At 46.5% G+C, this 20171-nt stretch overlaps 1 protein-coding gene across 1 annotated transcript in view; it reads right to left on the bottom strand.

The window, feature by feature from the left end:
- Nucleotides 1-1181: 1181 nt before the first annotated feature.
- The window catches only part of robo4 (roundabout, axon guidance receptor, homolog 4 (Drosophila)), a 40942-nt gene continuing 21952 nt past the window's right edge, over nucleotides 1182-20171 (bottom strand). The window contains exons 8-19 of the mRNA XM_056285203.1: nucleotides 18911-19142; nucleotides 18647-18762; nucleotides 18009-18180; nucleotides 16428-16625; nucleotides 16228-16270; nucleotides 15393-15508; nucleotides 12195-12527; nucleotides 11814-11939; nucleotides 11091-11238; nucleotides 9606-9836; nucleotides 7879-8222; nucleotides 1182-2932 (exon numbers count right to left, since the gene is read on the bottom strand). Of these exons, the coding sequence (XP_056141178.1) occupies nucleotides 2703-2932; nucleotides 7879-8222; nucleotides 9606-9836; nucleotides 11091-11238; nucleotides 11814-11939; nucleotides 12195-12527; nucleotides 15393-15508; nucleotides 16228-16270; nucleotides 16428-16625; nucleotides 18009-18180; nucleotides 18647-18762; nucleotides 18911-19142 (2289 nt within the window). The 3' untranslated portion in view covers nucleotides 1182-2702. The remainder of the gene's footprint in view (nucleotides 2933-7878; nucleotides 8223-9605; nucleotides 9837-11090; nucleotides 11239-11813; nucleotides 11940-12194; nucleotides 12528-15392; nucleotides 15509-16227; nucleotides 16271-16427; nucleotides 16626-18008; nucleotides 18181-18646; nucleotides 18763-18910; nucleotides 19143-20171) is intronic.

Here is a 20171-nt window from a genome sequence, read left to right as displayed (position 1 = left end):
TTTTTTCCCTCTTAGTTGTTTACTGTACTGTAAATAATACAGTACTGTAGTTGGATTAACTGTATTTTCATAGTACTTTGCTGTCAAATGGTGTATTCCTTCATTGATGGTTTCTCACCCAACATGTTTGCTGTGCTGTGCAGTCATGAAGAGAAACTTTCGTAAGGTGGCGGTGTTTACCGTACCAGCACACGTGCATAATTCATATTGACTGAAGGAAAATTATGTTGCAGAGTCTAAAGAGGTTTGTCTACACACGCACACACAGATGCCGATTCATTGTACCAACGGTTGTTTTTTTTAGCAGTGTTTTGAATTGGGCGGCACGGTGGCGCAGCGGTTAGCGCGGTTGCCTCACAGCAAGAAGGTCCTGGGTTCGAGCCCCGGGGTAGTCCCAACTTGGGGGTCGGCCCGGGTCGTCCTCTGTGTGGAGTTTGCATGTTCTCCCCGTGTCTGTGTGGGTTTCCTCCGGGGGCTCCAGTTTCCTCAAAGCAAAGACTCTACTGGTTAATTAGTGGGATCAGGTATGTAACTGCTTGGTTGGAACAAAAACCTGCACCCACACTGGCCCTTTCTGGACAAGATCCCCCCCCCCCCCGGTCCAAAGACATGTGGGTCAGGTGAATCGGCCGTACTAAACTGCTCCTAGGTGTGAATGAAAGTGTGTGTGTGGGTGTGTGTGTGTGTGGGTGTGTGTGTGTGTGGGCCCTGTGTGATGGCCTGGAGGCCTGTCCAGGGTGTCTCCTCGCCTGCCGCCCAGTGACTCCTGGGATAGGCTCCAGCCTCCCCGCGACCCTGAGAGCAGGATGAGCGGTTCGGATGATGGATGGATGGATGTTTTTGGAGAGGGTGTTGATACCGACTCGCTAAGTTGGGAGTTTGAACAGATCGATTTTATTTTGGCTCGTGTTTAAGAAGGTGGTGCATAATTTCAGGGACTGCATCTTAATGACTGAGGGGGGAAAGTTAATACAGCCAGAGATTGAGTTCTTCTGTTTTTCATTAACAAGGCCACAAGGGAAGACACACTGAATCATTTCAGCTTCAAATAGTGAAACATAGTCACACAACAAGGAAAATACAAATATTCTTCATGTTCTTCCACTCAGCTTGCACCATACTTCAAGCCACTGCACACAAAAATTACATGTTACACTTGTAATTGTTAATCGTCATTGAACATTTTCTGAAATACATAAAGAAAATTACAAAAAAAATTATAAATCTTACAAAACAGAGTGTAAGTGTTGACTCTATGTTTTGGTCAGTTTATACAAAATTCAATAATAATTATGCAAGAACTAAGCTACGCACACAGCAGGGACTCTCAAATCTGTACTAAAATTAAAAGTTATTTAACAAACCTTCAGTTAGTTCAAGTTAACATGAAAACACATGGGGGGGGGAACAACAAAAAAAACAAACACGTGGGACCCCCTCCCAAAAAAACCCACATGGGACCCCCCCCCAAAAAAGATAAAATAAAAAAATGAAACACTCTACATACGTTTTTTTTTGGGGGGGGGGTTCCCCCTTTTTCTTCCCAGGTGTACCCGGCCAATCACCCCACTCTTCCGAGCCGTCCCGGTCGCTGCTGCACCCCCTCTGCTGATCCGGGGAGGGCCGCAGACTACCACATGCCTCCTCCCATACATGTGGAGTCACCAGCTGCTTCTTTTCACCTGACAGGAGTTTCACCAGGGGGACGTAGCACCCTGGGAGGATCACGCTGTTCCCCCCTCCCCCCTGAACAGGCGCCCTGACCTACCAGAGGAGGCACTAGTGCAGCGACCAGGACGCATACCCACATCCGGCTTCCCAATCAGACACGGCCAATTGTGTCTGTAGGGACGCCCGACCAAGCCGGAGGTAACACGGGGATTCGGACTGCTGAGCCCCATGTTGGTAGGCAACGGATTAGACCGCCACGCCCCCCGGACGCCCCAACATACTTTTAACTAGGTATTGGCTGACACAGATTTGGCCTGACGTCATAAGAGTGGAATGAATGTACATAAGCGATCCATGTCACCACAGTGAGCGAGTTCAGCAAGAGGAAAGTCAGTGGTCTGGAATGCATTTAACAGTTATTTAAATTAATGTTGAATCTGCTGCATACTGATACTTCATTATGAGCAAATCAACACAATGGTCTATATAACACAAAGCGGCAATGGTATGTTTTATTTGGTAGGACCATAATCCTTAGAACATCCTGCAATACATGTATACACCTTAATTCTTCCAAAATACTTTGAAGAACCCTAACCCGAACTCAAACACAGCTTTCTCGGAGGAAAAAAAAAAAAATCCTGATGGCTGTCTTTTCACATTATTGCATCGTCTCTTTGCTTGCCTCTCGAAACACACAGTGGATATGAACGTGCCAAACAAGTGTTTCATGACACACTTTTGGAGTGAGAGCAGCACAGATCGAGTTCAGCGTCCGATTTAAAATGTTAAGGAAACTCATGAGATGTACACGGTGGATGGCCTGCCCTGAGGTGAAAGTGGAAAATCTGTACCCCGTACAGAAGAAGGTAACCCCAATATTGATTAATTGGCTGCAGTTATGTGTCAAACCAAAATATGCCTCCATTCATAACTGAGAACATCTCTACATCTCAACACCGGTTGTTTAGACTCGTGGTCTACTCCACCGACTCGGCCAACGCTCGCTGGCGTGTCAGTTTTGTCCCTTCTCACCGTCTTGCACTCCCGCTGGTGTCTGCCCAGTCGTTGTAGCCTACCTCTCCATCAAAGGGTGTGATGTTCTGACTGGGGTACTGGGCTTTGTACTGGGCCTCCATCTCCTCCATCCAGGCCATATTCCAGTCCCAGGCCGGCATGGGCTCTGAATCCCCAAACGAGTCCCCATCCCCGTGGAACGGAGAGTAAATGGTGCTGAGAGGAGAGGCCGGCGGTGAGAAGTCTAAACACAGGACAAAATGAATCATTAACATGCCGGGCAGTATCGAGCACAGCGAGTACAGCGGGTACAAAAAGTCCACTCACCCTTGTTAAAATGGCAGGTTTTTGTAAGGTTAAAAGAAAGCAAGATGAATCATGTCAGAACTTTTCCCACCTTTAACGTGAAACTGCAACCTTTAAAAAGTACAAGATGTGCAGTAACCTGGCTGCATAAGAGTGCACACTCCTAAACGAAGACTCCGTCGAAGCACCTCTTGGTTTCATCACAGCACTCAGACTTGTTGGGTAAGAGTCTGTCAGCTCGGCACATCTTGACTTGGTAATATTTTCCCACTCTTCCTTGCAGAAACATTCCGGATCTGTCAAATTGCGAGGGCATCGCCGGTGCCCAGCCCTCCTCAGGCCACCCCACAGATTTTCATTCGGACTCAGGTCTGGGCTCGGGCTGGGCCTTTCCAAAACAAATGTTTTTTTGGTGAATTACTTATCTTTGTTGAATTGGATGTGTGCGTTGGGTCGTTGTGGTGCTGAAAAGGGAAATTCATCTTCAGATTTCTAGCAGACGCCTGAAGGTGTCTGGTATGTGGGGCTATTCATGATACCCTCCACCTTGACTAGAGCTCTAGTTCCGGCTGAAGAAAAGCAGCCCCAAAGCCTGATGGTGCCACCACCACGCTCCACCGTGGGTGTGGTGGTCTTCTGGTGATGTGCTGTGTTGTTTTTGCACCAAATATACCTTGTGGAATTATGGTCAAAAAGTTCAACCTTCATCTCTTCAGACCAAAACACATTGTTCCACATGGTTTTGGGAGACTGGATGTATCTTTTGGAAAAATTCAGCCGGGCTTGGATGGGTTTTTTTTTCCCAATGTGAAAAGGTTTCCGTCTTGCCACCCTACCCCATAGCCCAGACATATGAAGAACACAGGAGATGGTTGTCACATGTAGGGAACAACCAGGACTTGGCAGAAATTCCTGCAGCTCCTTTAATGCTGCCGTAGCCCTCTTGGCAGCCCCCCAGACCAGTTTTCTCCTGGTCTTCTCATCAGTTTTGGAGGGACGTCCTGTTCTTGGTGATGTCACTGTTGTGCCATATTTTCTCCACTTGTTGATGTTTGTCTTCACTGTATCCCATGGCACATCTGACGCCTTGGAAATTATTCTGTAGCCCTCTCCTGATCGATACCTGTCAACACTGAGATCCCCTTCATGCTTTGTAGGACCTTTGTGAACCTTGGCTTCTGCAACCAAGAAGAGGTCAGGAAAATCCTACAGGAACCGCTGAACTTTATTTGGGGTTAATCAGTCACTTTAATTGATGGCGGGTGTAGACTAACTGCTACCCCCCCCTTTTCTCCCCAATTGTACCCGGCCAATCACCTCACTCTTCCGAGCCGTCCCGGGCGCTGCTCTACCCCCTCTGCTGATCTGGGGAGGGCTGCAGATTGCCCCGGCCGACCAGAGGAGACGCTAGTGCAGCGACCAGGACACATACCCACATCCGGATTCCTGCTCGCAGACACGGCCAATTGAGCCTGTAGGGACGTCTGACCAAGCCGGAGGTAACATGGGGATTCGAACTGGCAATCCCTGTGTTGGTAGGCGACGGAATAGACCGCCACGCCACCCGGACGCCTACTAACTCGTATCTAACATGAGTTTGAATGTGATTGGTTAATTCTGAACACGGCCACATCCCCAGTTATAAAAAGGTGAGCAAGCTTACGCAACAAGGTTATTATTTTAAGTTCTGTATTTTTCTTTTTTTACCCCTAAAATGTTTCTGATTGTTTTTCACTTTGTTTTTATAGGTTGAAATAAAAAAAATACAAAAAAGAGTGGGAAAAATTCTGACATGATTCATCTTGGTTTCATTTTTTTACATCACAAAAACCTGCCATTTTAACAGCGGTGTGTAGACTTTCATATCCGCTGTATATTCAACAAGACATTTTCCTACCCTCCGAGGCACGTTTTTATATTTGAAAAGGTAAATATTTCAAGACCCTTCAAGAAGGACTTTAAAGTTGACTCTCGAGGGAAAAGCAAAGTTGGAGGGCTTTTTGAAGCAGCCGGTTGTCACTGAAAACGCACAAAGCTATTTTCATGCAGCACGAAAAGAGCCCGGCTGCGGATCACCTGATATTTTTTTGGGATTCTGGCGAGTTCAAGTACACCAACCTCAAAAGTTCCTCACCATCAGGCAAAAAGTGATGCAGGCAGATTTCCAACACTTTGTCATGATAAAGATGCAGAATCCCACATGTAAAGTGTGTAAAAAGCAAACTACACGATACTCCGTCCCTGCAGAAGCAATGTTTTCAGAGTGAGTCTATTTCCCTCTCATTATTTATTCATTAATAGTCGATGCAGGCTCTAGCATGAACACACTCGAGCTTATTAAGGATGCAGGGGACCAGGTCCTGGTAATGGTCAATAAAAAGCTGCTGGGAAAGAAGACCAGATACCGCTCTTGGCATTTTAACCAGTCGAATACGGCCGAACTACTCCTGCAATCTTTTTAACGTACTGAAGACTTGTCAGACAACTCGTGAACTTCCAGTTACCTCTTAATACGCAAAGTGTCTCTATAACCTTAATACTCCTACAGATGCTGACAACTTTACTACGAAACTACATGAACTCATTCCCAAAGTACATGAACTCATTCCCGAAGTACTTCATGTTAAACTTGGAAAACAGTCTGGCTGCAGCAGAGACACTTCCACTGAATCATTTGATGAGACTGATCTCAATTATTTGTGATCCCCCCCCTCCCCTTTTTCTCTCCATTTGTACCTGGCCAATTACCCCACCCTTCCGAGCCGCCCTGGTCCCTGCTCCTCCCCCTCTCCCGATCCGGGGAGGGCTGCAGACTACCACATGCCTCCTCCCATACATGTGGAGTCACCAGCCGCTTTTCACCTGACCGTGAGGAGTGTTACCAGGGGGATGTAGAACATGGGAGAATCACGCGATTCCCCCCAGTTCCCCCTCCCCCCCAAACAGGTGCCCCAACCAACCAGAGGAGGCGCTAGTGCAGCGACCAGGACACATACCCACATCCGGCTTCCCACCCACAGACACGGCCAATTGTGTCTGTAGGGACGCCCGACCAAGCCGGAGGTAACACGGGGATTCGAACCGGCGATCCCCGTGTTGGTAGGCAACGGAATAGACTGCTAGGCTGCCCAGACGCCCCATTATTTGTGATTTAAGTGACTAATGGTAAAGTTCAGTCATTCATTATCCAAACCGCTTATCCTGCTCTCAGGGTTGCGGGGATGCTGGAGCCTATCCCAGCAGTCACTGGGCGGCAGGCGGGGAGACACCCTGGACAGGCTGCCAGACCATCACAGGGCCCACCCACCCACCCACACACACACACACACACACACACACACACCAAGGGACAATGTAGTACGACCAATTCAGCTGACCTACATGTCTTTGGACTGTGGGAGGAAACCGGAGCCCCCGGAGGAAACCCACGTAGACGCAGGGAGAACATGCAAATTCCACACAGAGGACGACCCGGGACGACCCTCAAGGTTGGACTACCCCGGGGCTCGAACCCAGGATCTACTTGCTGTGAGGCGACTGTGCTAACTGCCGCGCCACCCCTAATTGTAAAGTTGCTTGTAAAAAAAAGTCATCTGATTTTCTTTGTCATAAATAGTCTGTCTCCAAAAACCACCTCCCTGCTCCCTCGTGTACCCTCTTCCTTTACGTGAGCACCAAAGGGAGGTGCCGTGTCTTTGACAGTAAAGGTCTACAGGGAGTTATATAGCGGCATCACTCTTTGGCAAAACAGGAGTTAAAAGGGGTTGAATTTAATGCCTCCAACAAAAGCAGTGACTGATGGGGTGGTGGTGTGGGGAGGGCTTCCTGTCTGGTGGCTCAATTTGCTGAAAGGTCTTAAGTAATTGCTTGGTGCCACCTTGGATATTGTACCAAGTGGCTTTGTCTATTGTACCAAGAAAATAAAACATACACCCAAAGAATCAAACACACAGTTGGAGGACCCACTATGACTTGCAAATGCTCGCACTTTGGGTACACACAAATACACAGACTGACACACAAACAAGTACATAGGGACATATTCAAACGAGACATTTAAGATGCTAAATATTAAAAGGCCTGTCAAATTCATTTAACATCAATATACAGAGAATTAATAGTACCAAATTACAGTAATGTGAGGCACAAAACAATTAATGCTACGTCACGTTTCTTGCCTCATGGATTTTTGCATATTATTCCCCCTTTCCTCAGTGGTCCTGCTGCTACATGCCTGGAGCAGCTGTGTCGGAGTGCAATACAATAATCTTCATGGATTATTTGACAGAGTGCGCTATCTAGTGGACGACCACAGTACACACAACAGACTAACTGTCACCCTCTAAACTTTTGTAGTGTCATCTGTATATACACTCAAAACCAGTTTCCCAGATGTTTTGCAAACCTAGAACCCATAACTTTTACAAAATTGTTTGTTTTGTTTTTTTGTAATTAGCTTGACTGGTTCATGTTTCTTCCCACCGTCCAGAGACATGCAGGTCAGGTGAATCGGCCATACTAAATTGCCCCTAGGTGTGAATGTGTTGGCCCTGTTATGGACTGGCGGCCTCTCCAGGGTGTCTCCCCGCCTGCCGCCCAATGACTGCTGGGATAGACTCCAGCATCCCCGCGACCCCAGTTGGGATAAGCGGCTTGGATAATGGATGGATGAATGATTAATGTTTAGAACAATTTACCCTGCAAGAGGCCTACTAGACTATACATTTGCAACATCAGTCTTCTGCTGCTTTTCCAGATTTGCATGCATGTCCCAAACCTGATGAGCCTCAGAAATGATCAAATTTAACACCTGCGTTGGAACCCTGGATTCACACTACAGGTTTCAAATGGGAATCAGATCAAAGATTTTTTTTCTCAACTTACCCGACAGGGAGGCTCCACTTATGGACCCAGCTGCTGCAGCCAGGACACGGGCAAAGTTGGCGTCGCTCATTGAGGAGCTGTCCACTGAGCTGATGAAGCTGGTACGGGCGCTGGCCATGTTGCCCTCCGTCACCGAGCCCCAGCTGTTCCAGAGTGACCCATCCCATTCACTATAGCAGGAAGAGGGCGTGCTCTGGAAGCGGGCACGTTGTGAGCCGGTTGGCCGAGCCTCCTGCTCGCCAGCAACGGTACCCTCCAGATGAACAGAGGGGAGCGGCCCGCAGAGGTAGCCCATGGTCGGGGTGAAGGGACGTATCAGAGAGGGGAGCTGCTCCGACAGGACACTGCAGAGAATGTGTAATTGTCTGGTCAACACTTAGGCTTTGATATAGAAAATAAACCTTTGCAATTTCCTGAAGGACTAAAACCATGGATTGAAACTACAGTTTCCTCTTGCCATCTAGACACGCTCCTTCGCTATGTTGCAAATGCCGGTCCACTCAGATCTCTAATAACCTTCTCCCACTAGCATGACAACATTGTTTTTTTACAATATGTGTTGCAAAAGCGGCTACATAATTTCACCAGCTTTAAGCAGCTTTTAACCTTCAAAGCTCCACTTATAAAGAATGTGTCGCTCTAACAATTATCAAAAAAGGTCAATTATGAAATTATTACTAACAGTTATTAAAAAACGGGTCACAAGTTAACTGCTACCTGCAATGTTCTTATTCCAACCACCACATCATCCATTTATAACAGAGAATCATACTTTGATTGAAAATGTCACATCTAAACTTCAGTGACAGGGTCTATTATCACTCATGTGCTTATACTTTTTACTAGTGACAGCATCCAGCATCACAGTGGAGCAGTGATGGGATGGTGTTGACATTATGACGACGATGATCGGCGAATATAAATTCCCGAACTATAAACTGGCATTTAGGTGGCGACATTACCTCGCTCCCCTGGCCCCAATGCCACGAGTTCCTTGGTTCAAGACCGACAGCTAAATGGGGCCAGAACAGAGCCGCCGACCTCGCCAGCCGAGAACAAGTTTTTTTGTGGTCCAAACATTTATATTTGTATTTACATTTATATTTAAAGTCATTAAACAGATGCTTATATCCAAGGCAGCTAATAAGAGAGTGAGTAACTTGCAGGTAAATGTGAATGTAAGGATGATAGAGCTGCATGCAGGGGACAGACGAATCAGTGTATACAGCAGATGCACATTAACAAACACTCTGAACAGTTTGAGTTTAGGTTCAGTTCAGGAGTTGTCACCGGCCCCGTGTCGGTCAAAAAGGGGTATATTGTGTCTGGGTAGCGTAGCGGTCTATTCCGTTTCCTCTGGCTTGGCTGGGTGTCCCTACAGACACAATTGGCTGTGTCTGTGGGTGGGTATGTGTCCTGGTCACTGCACTAGCACCTCTGGTTGATCAGGGCGCCTGTCCAGGGGGGAGGGGGAACTGGGAGGAATAGCGTGATCCTCCCATGTGCTACGTCCCCCTGGTGAAACTCCTCACTGTCAGGTGAAAAGAAGCGGCTGGTGACTCCACATGTATGGGAGGAGGCATGTGGTAGTCTGCAGCCCTCCCCAGATCAGCAGAGGGGGTGGAGCAGCAACCGGGACGGCTCAGAAGAGTGGGCTAATTGGACAGGTACAATTGGGGAGAAAAAGGGGGGATTTTTTTTTTTTAAAGGGTATATCCCAACCTTACCTGGGTCTCTTGGTCTTGGAGCTGAGCTCCAAATACTGGGTGACTTCCTGCGAAGTCAGTGAAGCCCCCTGCTCCTCATCCAGCGACATGCAGTAGGATGCGGTGGACAGGCAGCTGTACGAGGGTCCTGTGTTAGTGCTGAGGGATCCCGGGTGCCCACGGTGGCCTGACGCAGCACACAATGATTGACGAGACCCCATGTCTACGGTTAGCTTGGTTGAACGGCTTGAGCTGGGGGGGGGGGGTAAGAGATTTGGGTTAATGGTTAAACGATACTGAAAAAAAAACAACAACATTGAGATATTCTTTAATTTCTTTAAAAATATGCATCACAATATTATAGAATTAAAAGGGGTTACATAATTTCACCAGGGATATGCAGATTTTAAACTTTCAAAGGTCCGTTGATGAAGAATTTATAACAAATGGTTATTAAAAAAAGTGATCAAGCAGTAAGAGTTTTAGTGCAACATGATTAATGGGCCCAGTTTGCCTTAAAATGCATCCTTTGTGAAATGACTTGCACATGTGTACATGGTGATGTCAATTCTGAAACATTTTTTTTTTTTAGCCCAAATTGGGTATAAGATAATTTTATTTTCTCAAAAACATCTGGGCCCATCATTACCAATCATCTCAGAGAAAGAAATTGGTCCTAACTGCCCCAAATGACAATGCTGATCCTACAAGGACCAAAATGTGCTACCTGCCAGTGAATTTTCAGACAGATTGCAAAAATCTTTTGGGATTTTTTCCCCCTTTTCTCCCCAATTGTACCCATCCAGTTACCCCACTCTCCCAAGCCGTCCCGGTCACTGCTCCACCCCCTCTGCTGATCCAGGGAGGGCTGCAGACTACTACATGCCTCCTCCCATACATGTGGAGTCGCCAGCTGCTTCTTTTCACCTGATAGAGAGGAGTTTCACCAGGGGGACGTAGCACATGGGAGGATCAGGCTATTCCCCCCAGTTCCCCCTCCTCCCCTTAACATGCACCCTGACCGACCAGAGGAGCCGCTAGTGCAGCGACCAGGACACGTACCCGCATCCGGCTTCCCACTTGCAGACACGGCCAATTGTGTCTGTAGGTACGCCTGACCAAGCTAGAGGTAACGGGCATTCGAATGGTGATCCCCGTGTTGGTAGGCAATGGAATAGACCACCACGCCACCCGGATGCCCCGACATATTGCAAATTTAGCTGAAATTAGGTCATTGCACCTTTACTATCAGCCATTTGTCAATGAAAAACGTCGACAGTCTACCAGTTGAAGAACATCATGGAAATTTGACAATATTCCTACTGTTACTTATTCATACTTACTCAAACAACAGATGTGCTCAACTTTTTTATATGGACAACATTCTGGTGGATAGTTCTCATGTTGCTGGATGGAAATGAGCTGTGTGTGTGTGTGTGGGTGTGTGTGTGTGTGTGTGTCCATGGCCCAGTCTGAATTGTGTGTGCATCCATATGTGATCCTCACCCTTCATCTGAAGTGAGGCTGTGTGTGTCTGTGGTGTCATCTACGGGTAATGGCGGCGGGCTGGGCAGCATGTCGACCAGCTGTAGTGAAGCGGAATACTGCAGGACGCGAGGAGAGCCCACAAGTTTGACGCACTCCAAATGTCCACCTTAACAAACCAATACAAACCCAAGGTAAGTAACTGTACACATGCAACAGCATATTGTGCCAAATATATAAGAGATTGGTGCTTCCTAATATTTACTTCCTCAGAGCTCCCGCTAACTTGCCTATGATAGAAACTCAGGTCACCCCTGCCAATGTAAGTGGTGCCACTGTGCTTATAATCCATCCAGGCTGATTTCGGTAAAAACAGGACATCATTAGTACTATGGATAGCATTTGAAATGACTGAATTATGACAGATGTATTTGCCCCTTAAACTTCAAGCACTAATGTGCAATCTCAGTGCTTAAAAATGGCTAAAAACATGCCCTCTCAGGTAAAGATTACACTGAAATTACGCCATCTCAGCCGGTAACATTTTGATTTTGTTGTACGATTTTCCATGACCTTAATAATTCCTGGACATTTAGTCATCTCCAGGTGTTTTCCAAGACTGGAAAACTCATCAATAAATTTCCATATTTTCCAGAACACATGGGAATGCTGGTCTCCATCTCTGTCTCTCCGTTTCTCTCGTTGGTGAGACAAGAGTGAGGGTGCTAAACAGGGTTCATCTACCGTGCTGATATTTCGCTGTACCAAGTCGATTTGGAGGTAGATGACTAAATCTCTGCTGGTAGGCGCTGGATGGATAAGCCTGGTTCCTAGTCGGCACCAACGGGACGCTGCTCACTGCATGCACCACTGGGGGAACAAGAAAGAACGAGCCATCTCAGTTTTCCATCTCATGTCAAATTCATCGATCCATCTCATACAGGTTTCCCTGAACCCTCACCTGAGGATGGAGTTTTTTTTTTAAGTATCTGTCATGAACACAAATTCTATAACAAAATAGATGTATGAGAGGGGCAGAGATACAAAGAGAGAGAGAGAGATTAGGAGAGGAAATACTGGTGGTGACAATTCACAGGACATTCACTACCATCTGCAACGCCACACCTTGCTTGCTGTGGTTTTTCTCCCACGAGTCCCTTAGCACGCCCATCTTGGGTTGGGAACGGACGGCGTGTTTCCACGGTAGTGCTGCATGGGTGCCAGGGGAAGGGGTCTTTGCTGGCGGCTTAGTGGATATGCAAATGGTCTCAGTGCCTGGCTGATGAGGGTTTGCGTGGTGCATCTTGGGACAACGCCCAGGGCTGTTGAAGGTCTTGAGGGCATTGCCTGCCAGGTCCACATAAAAGGTGCCGTAGACACCACAACTGTCTGGCACAATGGAGACAGTAGACTCTCCTTCATGGCAGCTGGCATCTTTCTTGGCTGTGCTGGGAAAACCTGGGGAAAACACAGAATAAAAAATAGAGAGGGAAATTATCAAAGAAAAGACATAACTACCACACCGTCTTTCTTCTCAACCTTGGCATCCTTGGCTAAATGCAGCGCTGCTTCATTTTGAGACGTCTATGAGCCTGTAGTATTCTGATCCAATATACAGCAAGCCATTTTATGCATTTTATGGTTTATGAATCGGTACTAACTACTTTATGAATATCAATAACTCATATTAATGCATTATGAATCCATAATAAAATGTTAAATGTATTAATAAAAATATTTTTTGGGGATTTCTAGGTAGCAAGCCCACATGGGGAAAGTCTCTACAGACATTCACTCATGCATTCATCATCAGCCGCTTCTCCGGGGTCGCGGTGGCAGCAAGCTAAGTAGGGCACTCCAGATGTCCCCCTCCCCAGCAACACCCTCCAGCTCCTCCTGGGGGATCCCAAGGCGTTCCCAGGCCAGATTGGACATGTAGTCCCTCCAGAGGTTCTGGGTCTACCCCGGGGTCTCCTCCCACTTGGCTGTACCCAGTAAACCTTCAAAGGAAGGCGCCCAGGAGGCATCCTGATCAGATGCCTGAACCACCTCAACTGGCTCCTTTCGACGTGAAGGAGCAGCGGCTCTACTTTGAGCTCCCTCCTGATGTCCGAGCTCCTCACCCTATCTCTAAGGCTGAGCCCAGACACCCAACGGAGGAAACTCATTTCAGCTGCTTATATCTGCGATCTTACCCTTTCGATCACTACCCAAAGCTCATGACCATAGGTAAGGGTTGGAACAAAGACTGACTGGTAAATTGAGAGCTTTGCCTTCCGGCTCAGCTCCCTTTTCATCACAACGGTCCGGTACAACGTCCACATTACTGCTGATGCTGCACCAATCCACCTGTCAATCTCCCGCTCCATCCCTCTCTACAGACATTCTCTTGGAAACAAAGTGATTAGACGAAGAAAGAAAAACCATTGTATGGTTAGCCTCACTATGCACTACCTAACCTTAATCCTAAACTTAACCACTATCTTAACTTAACCATGAACTTGGTTAAGAGCACATGGTTTCCAAGAGAACGAAGAGGACCTCATATTGATAAAATGTGCCCCCCCCAAACCAAAAAGTAGCTTTATTGATATGTTATACTAACTTACTACTGATTTATAATGCACCCATAATTGATAATGTGAGTAAATGAGCTATAACAATGAATAAAGTAATCAGTAACCACATACAACTTATAAACCTTTCATAAAGTATGGCTTATTGTAAAGTGCTACCAAATAATTAATATTAAATAAAGTATTTACCATATTTCCCGGACAATAAGTTGCTGTATTTTTACTCGTCTGGCTGGTCCTGTAACTTATATTCCGACATGATTTATACAATGTAATTTTGTCAGACGAATACACGACCCTGTGATGGCCTGGCGGCCTGTCCAGGGTGTCTCCCCGCCTGCTGCCCAGTGACTGCTGGGATAGGCTCCAGCATCCCCGCGACCCTGAGAGCAGGATAAGCGGTTTGGATAATGGATGGGTGGAATACACTGCATTTCAACTACGGCCACTAGATGGCACTGTTTATTCTTGTGACTCATTTGAAAATACTGCACCACCCATTCAAACTGAATGAGGGTATAATGGACATTGAACTGTTTGCTTTGGTCATATGAGTAGTTCCAAAGAAAACGGCGATTGTTGTTAGCAGTCATGGTGCCAACACACGTCAGTGGGGCCATAAATGTTCATATTCTGACTATTCCACTGCTCGTTTGGTCGTTGCTGCAAAACCTCAATTCAGTGAGTATGCGACTTAAAAAAAAAGAAGAAAAAAAAGGTTTGCAACTTGCCGCAAGTCAGTTAATACGGAAGTTTATACAGAAGTTAGCCCGCTACAGCAGTCACAGTTCTTGACAATGTGGGTGTCCGCGTAGTGTAGCAGTCTATTCTGTTGCCTACCAACACGGAGATCGCCAGATCGAATCCCCGTGTTACCTCCGGCTTGGTCGGGCGTCCCTACGGATGTGTCTGCAGGTGGGAAGCCGGGTGTGCGTATGTGTCCTGGTTGCTGCACTAACACCTCTTCTGGTCGGTCGGGGCGGGGCGCCTGTTCCAGGGGGAACTGGGGGGACGAGCGTGAACCTCTCACAAGCTACGTCCCCCTGGTGGAACTTGTCAGTCAGGTGAAAAGAAGCAGCCGGCGATTCCAAATGTATCACAGGAGGCATGTGGTAGTCTGCAGCCTTCCCCGGATCAGCAGAGGGGGTGGAGCAGCGATCAGGACAGCTCGGAAGAGTGGGGTAATTAGCCGAATACAATTTGGGGGGGAGAAAGGGGGGAAAAACACTTCTTGACAATGGCAGTGGTTCAAATAAAAATGGTCACCGCTCTGACCATCCTGCTATGACGATTTGAATTGGAATGTCTGTTCTACTGTCATTTAATTTCTATGGTACCACCATATAGATGCCCCTTATACACCGAAGTGACTTAGCTATGTTTTTTCCTCACAACAACACGTTTTTTGCTGAGTGCGACTTATACTCCTGCGCGATGTGTAGTCTGGGAAATACAGTATATTAAATAAAATGTATGTACCTGTTGTCATGTGTATTTTAATGTATCTGGCAGCTATGATGTTTTAATTTCCCACTGGGGATTAATAAAGTCATCAATCTATCTAATGTTCTTGCTGTTTGTACTGTACTGATTTGAGACAGGCTGACATCAATTCATCGGCTGCAAAACACTTCACATGTTCTGCAATGTGTTTTGACTTGAACAGCTAACGTGACCTTTCTGAGAGTCTCCATAAGAGCCAGTTCAGACTAAAAGATTAGTGTGCACCTGTTAGTTCATTACTTACTCGTGCTTCTAATCCTTGGATTTTCTCGACTTCGGGCCCATAAATCCTGGTATTTTTCGTTATAATAGGCTGGCTTCCATGCCCCGGAGATCCAGGGGGAGTCTGGTGCTGCCATCCTGTGACAAAATAAGACCATGTCGCTTAATGCAACAACAACTAAAGGAACACCTTGACGGTTCTAACTGAAGTCACCGTTAACAACACGAGGTACATGACCGATTTTAAATGTAATGCAATGAAACTATTTCACTATAGTGTGCTACAGTGTCTGTTGTTTATTGAACATGGAACTATCATTTAAGGATGTAGGGTTCTGGCTATTAGGGCGGTAGTATAAAGACAGTCTGTCTGTTCTCTAGCTGTATAAAAAGGGTCTCTCCCTTTGATTTTAGCTTTCACATCCTACAGAGCACCAAACCTTCTTTACATCGGTTCCATTGGGTCCAATGGCAAAGTGAATCTTTGATTGTCAAGACTTTGTAGGTTATATGAATGAAACTATCCAAAGAAAACCTTGGGCCAAACATTTTTAGTATCATGGCTCAAATTTGTCTTTGCAAGTTTTTTGCTTTCAATGAAATTTAATTTTTCACTATTTGAAAGCCCTGTGATGGCCTGGTGGGGCCCTGTGATGGCCTGGTGGCCTGTCCAGGGTGTGTCCCCGCCTGCTGCCCAGTCACTGTTGGGATACACTCCAGCATCCCTGCGACCCTGAGAGCAGGTTAAGCGGTTTGGGTAATGGACGGATGGATGGATGAAAACTTTATATGGTTTGACATAACCTGCTGACTTAAGTTACATGTCATTTCATACTGAAACCACAAATGTAATTTACCTGTGTTTTATGATGAGATCTTCGCTGGCAAGCCTGTGCAATCCTAATGAGAAAAACGAGACAGGAGTACTCTGGATGTTTAGGAATGCCTGATCAAAGCCTATAACTGTTTAATACAAGTGGAGTGGAGGTGTTTCGAGATATCTCTTAGCCCTCTCATGTAGCATTATAGGAAACTGAGCTAGCTGCTTCACACACACCTTTAACTTTGCTGAGGCCTCTTCCCATGTTGCCTGTCCTAGAGTGGCGTTTGAATAGGCAGACAGCTATAACCATGAGGACACACCACACGAGGGCGCCAATGCTGCCGATCAACACTGGGTCCCTGAGCAGGGCCAGGACCTTGGACAGATCCCCACCAAGGTTTTCTGACAGAGGGAATCCACCCTTCTTGGACTCTTAACAGGGAAAGAGGAAGTGGGTGTTGAAGTAAAAAAAAAAAGAGAAATGACTGGTAGGGGGATAGAACAAGAAATGACAACATCAGAAAATCTAGAGTAGTCAATACTTGGCACTGTGGTCAAATCCTACACTGATGACGTAGATTGCACAGATTGTATTTCATGTATACAACATTCTGATACTGATGTTATGAATTAGTGATAGCTAGGGCTGAACAGTATATCATCTCAGAATCCACGTCACAATATACAGATGTGCACTTTATTTGCCCTTCTAAAATCCCCCTAATCATTGCTAGAGTGAACAATTCCTTGCAAATAGGGCTCTGAAAGTTAAAGTGACTAAACCCTTCACCATCTTAGTGGGTTTGTAGACATCTACAAGTTTAAAACCATCTAAATGTTGAAAACATGGCAGAGGGGCATCTGTGTAGCGGTCTATTCCATTGCCTACCAACCAACACAGGGATCGCCGGTTCGAATCCCCATGTTACCTCTAGCTTGGTCGGGCGTCCCTGCAGACACAATTGGCTGTGTCTGCAGGTGGAAAGCCGGACGTGGGTATGTGTGCTGGTCGCTGCACTAGTGCCTCCTCTGGTCAGTCAGGGTCCCTGTTCGGGGGGGGGGGGACTGGGGGAAATAGCGTGATCCTGCCACATGCTACCCTGGTGAAACTCCTCACTGTCAGGTGAAAAGAAGTGGCTGGCGACTCCACATGTATCGGAGGAGGCACGTGGTAGTCTGCAGCCCTCCTTGTATTGGCAGAGGGGGTGGAGCAGTGACCGGGACGGCTTGGAAGACTGGGGTAATTTGCAGAATACAATTGGGGAGAAAAAGGGGGGAAAAAACCCAAACATTTCAGGCTGCTGCTGGTACTCTGTGACGTTAGTGCTGCCGGATAAAAACAGCCGCAGCTAATAACATTAATAATGCCCGTTTGATTTAGGTGTAGCAGCACACCTACCAGCATGGATTGACAGACTGACAGACAGATGGAGACAGCCCTAACAATTATCAGTTGTGCTGTCAATGTTGGTTCTTTGGCAAACCTACATCCAACAGAGCCATTATTGATGTTATTAGCTGCAGCTGTGTTTATCCTACTATGCTAACTTCAAGACCAGCCTGCCATGTTTTTAACCTTTAGATGGTTTTTAACCTGTAGATGTCAGCAAGCTCACTAAAATGATCTAGGGTTTAGTTACGCTTTAAAGGCTTTATTATATCTGGTGTAATTCTTTAACTCCTTTTGATTCTTTAATATTGTAATACATGTCACAAACAAAAAGTTTTGCAATGTTGATTTGATTTTCAGTATCGCCCCACCCTACTGACTGCCGTACTGACTGCCAGATCACATCAAAAACCCATTTTGCTGACCTATAACAAATCCATGAGGGTCACTCTGCTTCCCTATCCCTGCTCCGTTGATGGCTGCCACAGTGACCCAGTACTGTTTCCCTGGGGTGAGAGCAGAGATGTCAAGGATGTGATGGCCACTGTCCACAGTCCAGTTCTGGTACTGCTGCCTCTCAGAGTCCACACACCACACCTGGATGGAAAGACACATGCACACATTTGTATGGCCAAAAAGGCCCAAGAATGAGCAGGAAAAAGGGTGATCAGCACACACAGCATGAGAAAGTGTCCCATGAGTGGCACCCCGTTTCATACAATCCATGACTTCAACATCAAAAGACTCAAAAATCTCTCCTCAACCTGTCCTTTCTGTCATCTGCACTGTACAATTTCTCTTTCATGGCTGAGGTGGATTTAAAGGAATAGTTCGGAATTTTTTTTGGAAGTCTATCCCTATACTATACTCACCACTCATGTAGTACATAGGTAGGTTTCATTTTAACACTCTTTTTTTCCCTTCATACTGGACACAAAGCTGCGGCTTACAGTCTAGTGTACAATGCAACTAACAGGGGACAAATCTGCAACCCTTGTTTCGTGCAAAATAGCACTACACAGTTCAACCAAAGCTAACATGATGCTACACAGCAGTCTGGTACCTGGTAGCCCTGAATGATACCGTTGAAGGTTTCTTGAGGGGGTGGTTCCCAGCTCAGGTGGATGGTGTTGTTGTGCTCTGGGTCCATGGTGACAGCGAGTGGCGAGGCACTGGGTACTGTGGGGAGATGGCAGGGTATTAAATTATCAGCTTAGTACATATTCTGAAAATAAAAAACATGGTACAAATGATTTAATATTTTTTCAAGAATCAGCCAGATGGACAGTCTCCTCACTCTATCAGCCAGACACTGAACATTTCTCACCCATCTCGGGGACTCTCAGGTGCCTGGTGTTGCTCTCCCTTCCATACAAGTTGCTGCCATAGGGGCGAACTTTGAACTCATACTTGTAGCCTCTCTTTAAAGGGCCAACCTGTGTCTGGAAGTTAGGCACCGTCACCCTTTTTGCTGCCCAATCAGAGCTGGCAGGCAGCAGGGAACGATACAGGACCTCAAAACCATCAAGGTAGTGGGGCTGCACTGGTAGGGACTGGAGCTGAATAGAGAAACAAAGAGCAAAGGTTGGCACAACATCTGTAGTGTGTCTGCTTGGCATGAGTGATTTTGGCATAAGAAATTTTCTGTTAGTGGGCAAGACTGGTGAGGTGTAATAGGCATGTTGTCGACCAGGGAGGGAATGTCATCAGAAGTTTTGAGTGGTTCGCTTCTTTTACTCCATTTTGTCATCATACAGTAAGTAAGCTACCGCTTACTGTCACAGCCTTCTGTTACACCATGCTTGCAAACAATCTGTCACTACAGTTATTATGATCTTTAAAAAAGCAGGCAGTATGAAAACATGAGTAGTCTCATACCACAATGAGTCACCTTTCAGCTTGTTACACTATTCAACTGTGGAGAACAATCAGTCTTTAGGGAAAATTAATTTGAAACCTGACATGTTGTTGCCACTGTGTTATCAGGCATCCACCCGAGTGGACAAAGCAATAATCACAGAAATACAAATTATATGTTTGAAAACTTCTAATTCGATGGTAGAGTAAAACGGACTTCTGTTGTTTTCCTTTTTGTTGACAAGGAATGGATGGCGGGATGGAGTTGACGGAGGGATTAGTGCCCACTAACGACGTAGATAATGACACTGTCTGAGGCACTAGGGTTTCTTTTCCATCCATCCATTATCCGAGCCGCTTACCCCAATCGAGGTCGTGGGGATGCTGGAGCCTATCCCAGCAGTCATTGGGTGGCAGGCAGGAAGACACCCTGGACAGGCTGCCAGACCATCACAGGGCCCACACACACACACACACACACACACACCTAGGGACAATTTGGTATGGCTGATTCACCTGACCTACATGTCTTTGGACTGTGGGAGGAAACCGCAGCACCTGGAGGAAACCCACACAGACACGGAGAAAACATGCAAACTCCACACAGAGGATGACCTGGGACGACCCCCAAGGTTGGACTACCCTATGGACTACCCTAGGGCTCGAACCCAGGACCTTCTTGCTGTGAGCCGCGCTAACCATTGCATCACCGTGCCGCCCTTGGGTTTCTT

Source organism: Lampris incognitus, chromosome 8 (assembly GCF_029633865.1).
Source record: "Lampris incognitus isolate fLamInc1 chromosome 8, fLamInc1.hap2, whole genome shotgun sequence".
Taxonomy (NCBI): Eukaryota; Metazoa; Chordata; class Actinopteri; order Lampriformes; family Lampridae; genus Lampris; species Lampris incognitus.
Note: the sequence above shows the minus strand (reverse complement) of the source record. Positions and strands in the feature narration are given on the sequence as shown.